This window comes from Cynocephalus volans, chromosome 7 (genome assembly GCF_027409185.1).
Source record: "Cynocephalus volans isolate mCynVol1 chromosome 7, mCynVol1.pri, whole genome shotgun sequence".
Classification (NCBI taxonomy): Eukaryota; Metazoa; Chordata; class Mammalia; order Dermoptera; family Cynocephalidae; genus Cynocephalus; species Cynocephalus volans.
In genome coordinates this window covers 133,012,134-133,026,753 of record NC_084466.1, presented here as the reverse complement: position 1 = coordinate 133,026,753, position 14,620 = coordinate 133,012,134, and the positions used below count along the sequence as shown (strand labels likewise).

Below are 14,620 nucleotides of genomic sequence, written 5' to 3'. Positions count from 1 at the left end.
CTTACTGAGATTATTTGGGATTTAGCAATCTTTCCCCTCACTAAGGATAGGCAGGCAGAGAGGGAACCTTTCCAGTAAACACTGTCACTGTGGAGAGGTCAGAGCAAGCTGCACTTTTGTTTGAACAGCTAGAACAGTTAAGGGCTTTCTCCCCACCTCTTCATGAGCTTTCTTCCCACACAGAGCTCAAGTCCAGTTGTAGGTTCTACAGTAGGGCTGCCACATCTGGTGACCAGTTAGAATTGATACATGTCCTTCATAACAATGATGTTTGAAACAAATACATAGTTAAAGCTTGGTAACAATAGATGCCAGCAGCCTCGGGTGGAAGGGGGACCTACATTTTGACCTGTAAATTGAGCAAATTTGATGGGGAAATCATCATGTGGGAGTAAATTTGAAACACTAAGATATAAGTTTTATAGTCAAATTTCTGAGCTTAATTGCTATTTAAGAAGTAGTAAAAAGAAGGAGATTTTTAAAAACCTTCCATGGGCAGATAAGCAAATTCGTACTTGGGAAGGACAGTGCTTTCCTCAAATACACCTACCTTATCTCCTTTTTAAAAGACCTTGGTAGCTGAGACTTACTCATTCTATCCCTGTGAATTTCTGTAGCCCTAATCTGCTTTCACTTAACTTCATTGATTATGTTTTTAATAGCTTGTTGATGTCCTTTTTTTTTTCTTTCCCTTTTTTTAAAGCCTTAATAAATTTGCTGAAGTTCCTGATGTCAAATGAGACTGTACTTTTGGCCAAACACAACATTTTTACATTAGCCCTTATGGTGAGTAACAAAACAAATATTTCTTTTTCTGAAGCCATATGCTAAAGGAGAAATGGACTGGTTTGAACAGGAGCTGGTGGTCTGGGGACTAAGCCATACAGGGAACCAGTCCTGTATTTTCCTTTTGGATCAAAATCTCTAGACTGGTGCTCTCCACTCTCACCTTTGCCTTTGGCATACCTGGGACTCTTTTTTTCTTATTCAGAGTATATTGTCTTGCAGGGATGAGTATAGGTCAGATCTCTGCGTATAAAAAGTGAGCCTTGGTCCCAGCTAAGAAACTGTACTATACTGCTACAGTCTCAGTTTTGGTAAATAGCAAAGCCTCTAGAGGTGACTCAGCCAGATGAGTGGTTCCATCATGGCTGTGCTGGTTTCTGAGGGACATTACAAATGCCTGTTTATCTGGCTGGTTATCTGGGGTAGAAGAAGACCATAGAGTCTTTTGACTGTCTTCTTAGGATATTACCCAATGTGTTTGTAAATGTTCCACATTTGGTGGGAAAAGTCTTGATTCGTAGCTGATTTCCATTATATAACTACACCCACCATGGCCAATTTCAAAGCTATCAACATGACATCAGAGTCATGCAGAGTTAGGAAGAGGTGGTGCAGTAGCACGCTATTATATGTATTCCCACCACACAGAAATAAGAGATGTAAATTAATTTTAAGAGCATAGAAAATAGTAAAATAAAATAATTAGCAAGTGATTTTTGAATATTTATTACCTTCATTTTAACCTAATTTATTTAATTGTAAGTTTATATGAGTGAATTTTTAATAATGACTGTGTTTAACAACTGGCTTTCAAAATTCCTAAAAATTTAATAATCGGCTCTAGCAAGCCAATGAGAGCTGGCTATAGCGTACCACTGATGATATCTTTCTGATCTTCATTGCCTGATACCTATATATGGGCCTTTGCTTCTTTTTTAGATTGTGAACCTATTTAATATGTTTATTACGTATGGTGACACATTCCTGCCAACCCCCAGCAGCTATGATGAACTATACTATGAGATTATCCGTATGCACCAGAGCTTTGACAACCTCTACTCTATGGGTAAGCTGTCTTTTCTTTTTACTCCTCTCTCTCCATTAGCTGTCTGGTTTTTGGCATATCAGAGGAAAAGACCACAGAAGATTCTACTCTATTTGTTTGGTGCCCTCGCTTGGCATGGAACATAGTAGTTTCCTCTTCTCAAGCGATAGGATACCTATATGTGGGCCCTTCTGCCCTTAGGAACTTATTTTTCTTCTCAGTGGAGAGCTAGTTAGCAGCCCTTTGTTGATGTTTGTGAAAGAGAGAGAGAATAGGGAAGCTTGTGGATTCAGTGAATGCTAGTGAAATGGGAGTAAGAGTGGGTGGGAATTGACAGAGGCAAATAGAAGAGCTTAGATCCCAAAGAACATTATGTGATTTCAGAAGTTACAGGATTTTAAGGAGTCTTAGTGTACCTATGTATTTTTAGCATAACTTACAAGAGGAAGTGGGCATTAGATAAAAATCTTTTTTGCAAACCTTTTGGTAATTGGCTCACTGAAAATTTACTCTGCAGCCATACTGAGTATAACTTATTTCTTAAAGAGGTTATGTGTTCCATAAGTTTGGAAATAGGGCCCAGTCAATCCTACCTAGAGTGTGAAAGATGAGGAAAGATCTCTGTGGCTTGCACAGAAACAGAAAGCCTCTCAGTAAAACTATCTTATTTTATTATTATTATTTTTTTATTTTTCTATCTTATTTTAAAAACCCTAACTTATATAGTTGATATATAATAAACTGCACACATTTTAAAATAATGCAAATTTTAAATAGTTTTGACATATGTATATGTATGTGAAACTATCACAATGATCAAGATAATAAACATATCCATCACCTCCCAAAAGTTTTCTTATAACTCTTTAGAATCCTTTTCTCATGTCCCTCTCCTCACCTTCACCCTTCATGCCCTGTCCCTTGGTAACCCCTGCTTTCTGTCATTATAGATTAGTTTGCTTTTTCCCTTGTGGTGAGACTACTTGTGAAAATCCCAACCTCTGCTTGGGACTCCAGGATCATAAGAAAAGTAAAGGCAGATCCCTGTACTGGCTAGCTGCCAAAAAAAAGAAGAGTAAAAAGGATTTGGAACAAGTATCAGAAAAAAGAGTAGAAGCAAACAGTGGAAAAGAAGGATTGTCTGGGAGGAAAATATTTTTTTCTAATAGACTTCATTTTTTAAAGCATTGGAGGAAAACTTTTAAGAGAGCCATGTGTAACTTTGTTATGATGTCTTAGGCAGTGAGAGTAGGTCCTAGTATTAGTAGGATGTTTTCAACTGCAAGTATCAGAAAACTCTGACTTAAACTATCTTAAACAGGGGGCTGACTGGTTAGCTCAGTTGGTTAGAGTATGGCCTTGTAAAACACGAAAGGTCGAAAAGTTTTGATACCCAATACCAGCCAGCTGCCAAAAAATAAATAAATTTAAAAGATATTTTCATTTCTTTCCTCATCGTGTTTATATTTTCCTCAGTCTTTCTGACTATATGGAGCATATTTATAATAGCTGTTTTAGTGTCCTTGACAGCTGATTCCATCATCTTTCTTCATTTCTAGGTCTGTTTCTCTTGACTGATTTTTCTCCTGCTTATGGGTCATGTTTTCTTGTTGCTTTGTGTGCCTGGTTATTTTTTTTTTATTGTGATTTTTATGGTGCAGATGCTATATTTTGTTATGTTTCTTTATATAATGTGGACTTTTCCTGGAATGTGGTTATGTTATATGACATCATTTTGATCCTTTCAGAGTTTGCTTTTAAGAGCTGAGGGCAGGTCAAGAGCAGTCTTTATTATAGGCTAATTTGGCCCCATTACTAATGCAGTACTCATCTGCAGAGTCTACTTTATACCCCATGTATTAGGTCTTTCCACTTTCACTGGTGGAAACAAATGTTTTTCTTTGTGGAGGCTGCCTTGAGCTCCACAATTTCATCTCCTTTCTAGTGTTTTTTTTTTTTTTTTTTTTGCCTCAGCCTTGGATAGTTTTCTCTTCCACATGCACAGATCAGTGTTTAGTAAAAAACATAAGGGGACCCCTCTGTGGGATCTCCAGAGCTCTCTGTCAATTTCCCTCCTTGTCAGCACTCTGCCCCACATGTTCTAGATGCCTTGGCCTCTCCAAATGCTGATTTCTATGTCTTCAACTTGTCAAGACTTCTGGCTTCTGTTTAGGTTCCTCCTCTCTGCCCTGCAGCATGGAAACTTCTCCATACAGTAACCTGGGGTGTTCATAGGGCTTACCTTGTTTGTTTTCCTTCTTTAAGGGATTACAGTTCTATACTGCCTATTGTCCAATGTCTGATAACCGCTGTTTCATATGTTTTGTCCAGTTTTCTATTGTTTAAGGTAGGAAGGTAAAATTATGGCTCGTTACCTCATCATGGCTAGAAGAGGAAGGTTCACTGAGATGTTTTTGATAAAGGCACACACTTAATGTTCTTGTGGCATTATTTTATTGTAGTGAGGTACACTGAACAGAAAGGACCTCCACAGAAGCTGCCCAGAACCATAAATATCATGTTTTGACTGATTTTTGTTTTTTAAAAAAATAAAGGTAATTACCAATACTACAGAAAAAGCATGGGGAAAAAATAAAAAATCTTAAAATCCCTTGATTCTAGTACTACTATTGTTATCAATGTTGTATATTAGCCCACATGCATGCATAGTTTTATATACAGTTATGCACTACATAATGATGTTTCAGTTAATGATGGACCACCTATATGACAGTGGTCCCATAAGATTGTAGTACCGTGTGTGTGTGTGTGTGTGTGTGTGTGTGTGTGTGTGTGTGTGTGTGTGTGTGTGTGTGTGTGTGTGTGTGTGTGTGTGTGTGTGTGTGTGTGTGTGTGTGTGTGTGTGTGTGTGTGTGTGTGTGTGTGTGTGTGTGTGTGTGTGTATTTTTGGCAGCTGGCCAGTATGGGGATTCCAGACCCTTGACCTTGGCATTATATAATACCATGCTGTAACCAGCTGAGTAACACAGCCAGCCCACATATTTTTACTGTACCTTTTCTGTTTAGATACACAAATACTTACTGTTGTGTTACAATTTCCTGTAGTATTCAGTACAGTTACAGGTTTGCAGTCTAGGAGCAATAGGCTACACAATATAGCCTAGATGTGTGGTAGGCTATATCATCTAGGTTTGTATAAGTATACACTATGATATTCGCACGACAAAATCATGTAACAATGCATTTTGTAGAATATATCTCCATCTTTAAGTGACATGTGACTGTAGTTGTAATTATGGTATCCTTTTATTTTGTGTTTTTTAACCTACGTCTCATAAATTTTTTGTAATTTTAAGTCTCTTTTTAAATGGATGCATATTATGTTATTTTTGTGTACTGTAATTTACTACATAAATAATTGTTTTAGTTTGAGGCTTTTAGGGTATTTTGAAATAATTTTGTATTTAGATTTGGTAACCTAGAAAAAAGTGTGAAAGCCAATGGCGTTTCCAAAGGAAATGCAGTGATGAGGTCATCTGCGTGCCTGTTCACTAAGGGACAGAGCTGACAGGATGTTACAGAGAAATAATCTGTGTACAGAGTTAAAAACCTCTCTGAATGTGTGAGGAAGAAAAAATTCAGCTCAATTCCATAAATGTTTAGGTCCCTACCGTCAGAGAACTTATGATCTAGTGAAAAACCAATGCACCTAAATAAATTTCACAATTGAGTTGAAAAAGCTCAGACATGTCTAAGCTGCTGAAACAGTTTTGTTCATTACATGAATAAATTTGCACATCCACTGGGTGAAACCTGAGTTCAAACTGTAGAGCTCTATCTTGGAACTATACCAAATTTCCTTGCACTAAATCTTGTAAATTAGAAAAACAGCACTCTGATAATATGTTTTATTAAAGCTTCCGTCTTATCTTCTCTTTCATAAAATTGCATGAATTTATAAAAATGAGGCATTGCTAGAACAGATGCAGAGCAGCCAAATGAGTTTCCTTTCTCTCGTCTCCCTCTGACAGAGCTCCTGCTGCTTTTCTTGCTTAGGAATCCTGGGTCAAGAGTAGATGTGATGGTACTCAGATATGAAGTTCCTATGCAAATTGGTCACACATTCATATTGTAAGTTAGTCCCCATTTTCATTTCCTTGGGAAAGTCTCAGGTTCATTCGTTCATTCACTTGGGAGGCAGTCTGTTGAAATTAATAATAGTTAAAACTTATATACCATTTACTATGAGGCAAGCTCTAATCTGAGAACTAATCTAATCTAAGAACTTTATATATATAAACTCATTTAATTCTCACACCAATCCTTTCATGTAGGTGTTGCTGTTATTCTGTAGTCAGTGGCAGGGGATGGACTTGGACCCTGACAGCTTCAGAGATCATGCTGTTTAATTACTCACTTCTCTACATAAGTACAGGCTCTAGAGTCATTCTGTCTGGGTTCAAATTCCAGCTCCATCACTTACAACTTGTGTGAATGACCTCTGTCAATTACTTGTCTCCTCTGAGTCTCAGTTTCCTCATCCATATGCTACGTAGCATAAACTTTGTCTAGTGCCTGGCACATAGTAAACTCTCTACATTTTTAGCTCTTATTAACTAGCCATTCATTAAAAACATATACTGCATTTGGAGTGCCCACCATGTGCTTACTCTTTCAACGAGCACTTGTGCTGTTTTGTCTCTTTTCTAAAATGGCACAGGTTCTTTCATGTGTGGCCCTGAAAATTGTAGCTGATAGATGATTTGTTCAGTTCTGTATTTCTGTCATCTCTCCTCTTGTGGGTGAGTTTGGAGAAGAGATAGATTTTGGTCAGGTAAGGTAAGAATATTCCTGCTGATTAATTTTGCAGGTCATACAATTAAGTTAGAGGAGCAGAACCAGGTTACTCCTTAATTGAAACACAATCATTCTTTATCTGGAAAGGTATCTGTCCTGTTTGACTGAGTTTACATCTTTAGGTTCAGAAAAATATACATAGAGTGGGAGGGGACACCAACTCAGCCAGCCAGTTCCACTAAATCAGCCTCAGCCATTAGGAAATGATAAACATGGCAGCCAGGTTACTCTCACATCACCACCCCAGTGTAGATTTTAAATAAGTACGAAAACTAAGTTATAGAACCCTATTAGCAGGGGAGGGAGAAAACCCAAGGCAGAGTAGGAGTAGATGATTTTGATACAAACTGTAAAGAAGTTAGAGAAAAAAATTCCCAGTGAAATAGTTGAGAGAATTCTATATGTCCTTATATATTTCTCTATGCTGAGGATATTTTTAACAGAAGATTAGCACTGGCTTTGTTTAGTTATTCTAATAGTGCTATTCTGAGATGTCTCTTCATTCTCATATTTACATTTTATACCAGGGGTTTGACAGATCTGTGTTCTTTTCTTTTTTTGCAGTCCTGAGGCTTTCAACCAATGCAGGCCAGTGGAAGGAAGCAGCTAGCAAGGTGACCCACGCATTGGTTAATATCAGGTAAGGAATGAGAATTTACTTCTTTCAGAGTTTCTTGGCTCTTCCTGAGGTTTATTATACCTTGCTAAGTAGAGTACATTGAACATCACTGCTATTTTAAGCTCTGATGTCTATGGGAGTGGAAGAAGTTGTTGCACTTAATCAAGAAAACCAGGAGTACATGAGACTTCCATTTTGTCATATTGAAATAGCTCAAAATGCCCACTTGTTCTGTGAGTTTTCTACCGAGAGATGGTTGCAAACCCTTTTCAGGCATCTTAGTTGCCAATGTGTTTTCTGCATATAGGCCATCTGAAAGCTTTCCTCTGAACATTTTTTCTGCCGTTCTCTATCACTTCAGTGAATGAGTCATGGGGATCTAGAACTTTGACATTTTACTTTACATGGCTATTTCTATTTGTGGTAAACAGAGGCAGATGAAGGTCATGGGGCTTAGTCATTTTAGCTTTCTTATGAAACAGCAAGGCAATTATGGAGTGCCGTATGTGTTGGATAAAATTATGTCAGACATGGAGTTGGTCAGGGTGTTGAGGAAGCTCCACGCACCCACAGGAGTGAGCTGTTAGTAAATGGAGAGGAGAAAGTGCTTTCAGTATTATGAAACCTAAATATGACTTTTCTTCCATTCCTTCCTCCCTTTGTGCCTGTGATTTTCCATTTTCTCAACGGTTATTAAATTGTTAAAGCAAATGATTGAAAAATTAACGTTTAGTAAAAGAGGAAAACCCAACAGATGGGGAACTTGATTTAGCTCCAGATGTAAGCCTTGCCAGGCATTCCCAGTAATAGTAATGCACAGCTTAGTGTAGATTCTAACATGTGACAGAGCTAGGATATGATGTTTATTTCTGTGTCTTTCTTTTTATTTAAAAGTAAAATGTCCTGTCCTTGCAGTGATTTACTACAGTATTTGTATGTCTAGTAATAAAAGGAAAAGTGTGAAATGTGTGTGTTAGGAGGGCTGGGATGAGGGAGCATGGGATGAGAGATGTGCTAACAAGACTGCAGTGAAGGTTGGTCTGCCTTACCTGTCCCCAGAGACATTTTGCAGCAAACATGGTTTTATAAATCTCACAAATAAATGCATATCTGTACCTAGCAAATAATCTAGATACTGTGCTGAGACCGTATGATAAATGTGATTTCTGTAAGAATCAGAAATTAGAAACTACTTTCTCCCAATTATCCCTCTGTGACCCAAGGGCAGTATGACAAATGTGGGAGTTTGAATAAAGCACCAGGTTCTAGGCTAGAGTATGAAGTGCATATGGGGATAATTTATGTTGTGTTTATTTATTCATGTATTTATGTAGGCTTTCCAGGCATTTCCTTTTCATGTGGGGTCTGTTTCCTTGGTCTCATTTCTTTATGCTTGCTTTATCTCCTACTTCGTTGCTTTTCTCTTTAGTGGTTTTTAACTTGTCTGCTGTCTTGATTCTTCCCAAGGGCCCTCAAACAGCTGATTTAAACTTTTGGCCTCTCCTTTTTTTGAATAGCCAAAAAGGACTGGAGTGAGCCTAGAACAGAAGCCTGTAACCATTAACCTCTTCCTTCTCTTTACATGACTCTGTCAGGTCTGTACCTTCATTTTCATTCCTCAAACTTCTTTGATGAACTTGCTGCAGAGAATAATCATATTTTCACTGTTCTCAATGAATTAGACTTAGAATATATAAAGAAAGTAGCAAAGACTCAGTTTTTTCAGTAATCAAGAGATTACTGAAAAGACATGTTTATCACACTAAGGCGGCTCTTTCATATGCTATCTTCTTTAATCTTTAAACTCTATTGAGTGTATTATATACTTTAAAAAATATACTTTACTGGGGGTTCCAGTCAAGATGGTGGAATAGACGGTTCCCAGTGTCACTCTCTCCCACAAATCAACCAATTTACAACTATAAAAATGTAATATCAGCCAAGTCGGGGCCGCTGGAGCTCAGGGGAAGAGGAGGAGAGATCTACGGAGTTCACGAAAGTGGGAGAAACTACGATGAGAGAAAGAAAAAGCTGCTCTGAGCATTTTGGGCCACGGCTGCTTTAAGGCTTGAGCTGATGAGTACTTGGAGCAGGAGCCGGCAGAAGCCACAGCTGTGCCCTTCAGATGGTGTTACTTGGAGGCGGAAGGGGAAAAGAGGGCCTTGGCGGCCCCCAGGACAACAAGACCACTAATTGGGTTCCCATGGACCCGGGCAGGAGTGAGGAGCCAGAACAACCAGAAAAAGGGAGCCACTCAGAGGCTGGTGAGTCATTGCAAGGGATGGCACCGGCAGGTCCCATGGGAAGTGTTTGGAGCGTGGGTGGTGGGCAAGATGGGAACACCAGAACACTGGGACACAGCAAGGACAGCTGATCTGCCCCCCAGTCAGCACAGGACCACTCAGAGGAGACTTGTCTGGAATGCAGAATTGCATGGGGTGCAGTTTGATAAAAAAAAACTCAGGCCTAGATCAGAGATTCTATAGAATACAGATCCACCGGGTCTCTGGAGAGCCGGAAGTACCTATAAGATCAACCATTAAACCCTGAGCTGCACAAAAAGCCTTCCCTATGGAAACAGCAGCAAAGCAGCAGTTTAAAGAACCACACACTCAAGTACTGGTTCCCACAGGAAGTTCCCCCATGTTAGAAGCAAAGGACAAAAAATTAGTTCTGGCCCAGGCACACCACCAGCACCTTGGGGCCTTCCTGGGAACCAGAGGCTTGGATCCAGGGACTGGACCCCACTCCCACTTGTAGGCAAACTGTGCCAGTGCCTCGGGGACAGCACGGGGACCCGACGCACGGAGAAGGGGACTGGACCCTCTTCCCACAACCAGGCACACCACACCAGCACCTCAGGGCCTGCCCAGTGACCCGAGGCAAGGAGAAGGGGACCAGATCTCTCTCCCACAACCAGGCACACCATGCCCGCACCTCGAGACCTGCCCAGGGACCCAGGGCATAGAGAAGGGGACCAGACCTCTCTCCCACAACCAGGCACACCACGCCAGCACCTCGGGGCCCTCCCGCCCAGGGACCCAAGGCATGGAAAAGGGGATCGGACCTCTCTCCCACAACCAGGCACACCATGCCCACACCTTGGGGCCTTCCCAGAGACCCAAAGCATGGAGAAGGGGACTGGACCTCTCTCCCACAACAAGGCACACCTAGCCAGCACCTTGGGTCCTGCCCAGTGATCCGAGGTATGGAGCCAGGGACCAGACCCTCCCACAACCAGGCACACCATGCCAGCACCTTGGGGCCTACCCAGGGACCCAAAGCATGGAGAAGGGGACCAAACCTCTCTACCACAACCAGGCACACCAGGACAGTGCCTTGGGGCCTGCCTGGGCACCTGGGGTATGGAGAAGGGGACAGGACCTCTCTCCCACAGCCAGGCACACCACGCCAGTGCCTGAGGGCCCACCCGGGGCATGGAGACGGGGACTGAACCCTCCTCCCACAACCAGGCATGCCAAGCCAGTGCCTCGGGGCCCACCCAGAGACCTGGGGCATGGAGAAGGGGACCAGACCGCTCTCCCTCAACCAGGCACATCGTGCCAGCACCTTGGGGCCTGCCCAGGGACTTGGGGCATGGAGAAAGGGACTGGACTCCCTCCCCCAACCAAGCACACCAAGCCAGCTCCTCGGGTCTCACCTGGTGACCCGAGGCATGGAGAAAGGGACTGGACACACTTTCCACAACCTGGCACATGGCACCAGTGACTTGGGGCCTGCCGAGGGACCAGAGACATGGAGAAGGGGACCAGACACACCCCACAACCAGGTATACCGCCAGTGCCAAGGAGCATACCAGAAACAACACCTCCATGTAGGTGGCCCACTGCAGTCTCCACAGTAACCATGGCTGTCACGAAAGCGACTAGACACCACAAGCACCACGCAAATGGTCCACCAACCACTGGGGTGCATTCACAAAAGGAGAGTCACCAGCAGAGTCAAAGAAAAGAAGAGGATGTCTCTTTCCACAAAGCCCATTTCAGAGTGACAAAAGCAACATCTGCTCTATGATAATATTGGGGGACCCGATCACATCTCTCAGCATTGGCCAGATCATCTAGGCAACAAATTAACAGAGTAACCGTGATTCTTTCAGAAGGAGAGAAGAAATCTAGGGTAATTAGAGGGGGGAGGGGGGAGGGAAAGGGGGATGGGGAGAGATTGGACAAGGGGCATAAAGAATAATTATGATTTGTAACAATACATATGCTAGTAATATTGATTTGATCAACACATCTCCGTGTTCAGCCCCCAAAATATGTATAATCGATTTTGATTCAATAAATAAAATAAATTTTAAAAATAAAAAATAAAAATATACTTTACCAATGGGGAAACTGAGTCTTAAAGATATAGTGAATTGAGGAAAGTCCCACAGTTGTTCTGTGGCAATGCTGAGAATTAACTTGTAGGTTTTCTAAGTCCAGGACTCTTTCCTCTGTACCATAATGCTTTCTTTTATAGAGTTGTGTCAAAGGGTGTCATGGAAGTAAACAAAAATTAGTATGATGTGTTGAAGGGAGCATAGAAATGTGAGTTAGAAAACTGTATTTTCTGTTTTTGTCTCTACCAGTTACTATGTGACCTTCGGCCTCTTTCCATCATCTGTAAAATGGAGGTGATGATGATATCAACTATTTTACATAGTGGTTGTGAGTGTTATATATAATATAATGTATAAGAAAGCTCTTAGTATACTATAAAATGCTGTTTATTTCGTTTAACATAATGTCTTCAGAGTTCATCCATGTTGTGGCATGTGTCAGAATTTCCTTCCTTTTTAAGCTGAATAATTCCATTGTATATACATACCACATTTTGTTTAGCCATTCATCTGTCAGTGGACATTTGGGTTTCTTCCACATTTTGGTTATTGTACATGATGCTACTCTGAACATGAGTATACAAATATCTGTCCAAAACCCTGCTTTCACTGCTTTTGGGCATATACCCAGAAGAGGAATTGCTGGGTCATATGGTAATTCTGTGTTTAATTTTTTGAGGAATTGCTGTACTGTTTTTTGGGTCAGCATTATGAGCCTTCCTTACAGTGTTTCCTAAATACATCTTCATTTTTCCCTTCAGTAAAAGTTAAGATGTTACTTTAACCTTAAGAGATGTTTTGCTTTTCTTTGTAGGTGGACCTGGATGTCTTTAGAGGGTGGTCCAGGGAGTTTCTTTTCTCAGAGTTGGTATTCTCTTAGCTGAGGGCAAAAAAATAAAAAGGTATCCCTGAGGCACACTGAGCCAATAATAATGAGTGCTGCCTTATGCTTCTTTGCTTTTCTCTAAGAGCTTATATTGTACATCCATGATAATATTAACCTTGGGTGGTTTAGAAAACAAGCTTGTGGCCCTGTCGTCTTCCAGAGGCTGCTGCCACCTCCATGGTGCTGATGAGATTCTGTGGTTGGATTCTGTATCCTTGAAGCTGTGCAGCCAGAGTGCTATTTGCATTTCCATGAGCAACAAAAAATGAATAAGTCTTTGCCCCACTGAGTGCACGCCGATCAGAGAGGAACCAAGATCTGCAGGGACCACATGCCCTGTGGTGCCAGTGCGTGACCCAGCAGGTAGGCTTCGCTGCTGCCACCTGACTCCATCCCCAGCCCCGCCAAGCGTGTGCTGATCAGAGAGGTGCCCAGCTGGAGAAGCCCATGATCCTCGGAGACTACTGGCCCTGCGGTGCCAGCGCGCAACCCAGCAGGTAGGCCTTGCCACCACCTCCCAATTCCATCCCCAGCCCGGTCAAATGCGTGCTGACCAGAGAGGCACCTCCCCTGAGAGGCCCAAGATCTGACGTGACCACACACCCGAGGCATTAGTGGGCAACCAAGCAGACACTGAGGCAGCCATACAAAATTGGCAGCCCCAGCAGCATCCTAGTCAGACAATAGTGTCAAACCAGTGGACTGTGAAACCCCTGCCACAATGACTAAACATCAAAGGAAAGATACGAGAAATATGAAAAATCAAGAAAGTACACCACCAAAGGGTAATAACTCTCAAGATCTGATCCTGTAGAACAAGAAGCCCTTGAAATGTCTGAAAAGAAATTTCGAGTGATAATTCTAAGGAAACTAAATGAGATACAAGAAAACTCAGCTAGACAACATGATGAAATGAGGAAAAGTATACAGGACCTGAAAGAAGAAATGTACAAGGAAATCAATGCCCTGAAAAAGAATGTGGCAGAGCTTGCCAAGCTGAAGAATTCTTTCAATGAAATAAAAAACACAGCAGAGAGTTTAACCAGCAGGCTTGCAGAAGCAGAAGAGAGAACTTCTGACCTTGCAGATGGGCTGGGCTGTTTGAAATAACACAGGCAGACAAAAAAAAAAAAAAAAAAAAAAAAGAAAAGAAAAAAGAATTAAAAACATTGAAGAAAATCTGAGAGATATCAGACAACCTAAGCACCCAAATATCCGAGTCATGGGTATTCCAGAAGGGGAGGAAAAAAGATTGCATTGAAAACATATTCAACAAAATAGTGGCAGAAAACTTCCCAGGTATAGGAAAAGACAGATCTTCGGATGCAGGAAGCTCAAAGATACTCAAATGTATTCAACCCAAAAAGGTCTTCTCCAAGACATGTTATAATCAAATTGGCAAAACTCAAAGACAAAGAGAGAATCTTAAAAGCTGCAAGAGAGAAGCGTCAAATCACTTATAAGGGAGCCCCAATCAGACTGACATCAGACTTTTCATCACAAACCCTAAAAGCCAGAAAGGAATGGGTTGATATATTCAATATACTAAAAGCCAGAGATTGCCAGCCAAGAATACTCTATCCCACAAGGCTATCCTTCCAAAATGAAGGGCAAATAGTATATTTCTCAGACAAACAAAAACTGCGGGAGTTCACTACCACACGACCACCCTTACAGGAAATTCTCAAGGGAGTACTGGGTTTGGTACCTGAAAAATAACTACCACTGCCATAAAAATTCAAGAAAAATCAAAACCGACTAGTGAAATAAAAATGGCAACAATGAAGAGAAAAAAAAAGTTGATCTACAACCCAAGGAACCAACAAATACAAAAAATCAGAAAGAAAGGAACGAAAGACACTTAAGACATCCAAACAAAAATCAGTAAAATGCAAGGAGTAAATCAACACTTTTCAATAACAACTCTTAATGTAAAAGGCTTAAATTCCCCAATCAAAAGACACAGACTGGCTGACTGGATTAAAAAGGAGGACTCAACTATATGCTGCCTTCAAGAGACCCACCTCACCCATAAAGACTCACATAGACTAAGAGTGAAAGGATGGAAAAAGATTTACCATGCAAACAGAAAAGAAAAACGAGCTGGAGTAGCTATTC

At 41.1% G+C, this 14,620-nt stretch overlaps 1 protein-coding gene across 3 annotated transcripts in view; it reads left to right on the top strand.

Moving 5' to 3' along the window:
* ARMH3 (armadillo like helical domain containing 3) overlaps positions 1-14,620 on the top strand; it is a 175,630-nt gene that overhangs the window by 70,065 nt on the left and 90,945 nt on the right. For all 3 annotated transcript variants that reach the window (XM_063102456.1, XM_063102454.1, XM_063102455.1), the window contains 3 exons: positions 704-786; positions 1,726-1,852; positions 7,214-7,289. In XM_063102456.1, coding sequence (XP_062958526.1) covers positions 704-786; positions 1,726-1,852; positions 7,214-7,289 — 286 coding nt within the window. The remainder of the gene's footprint in view (positions 1-703; positions 787-1,725; positions 1,853-7,213; positions 7,290-14,620) is intronic.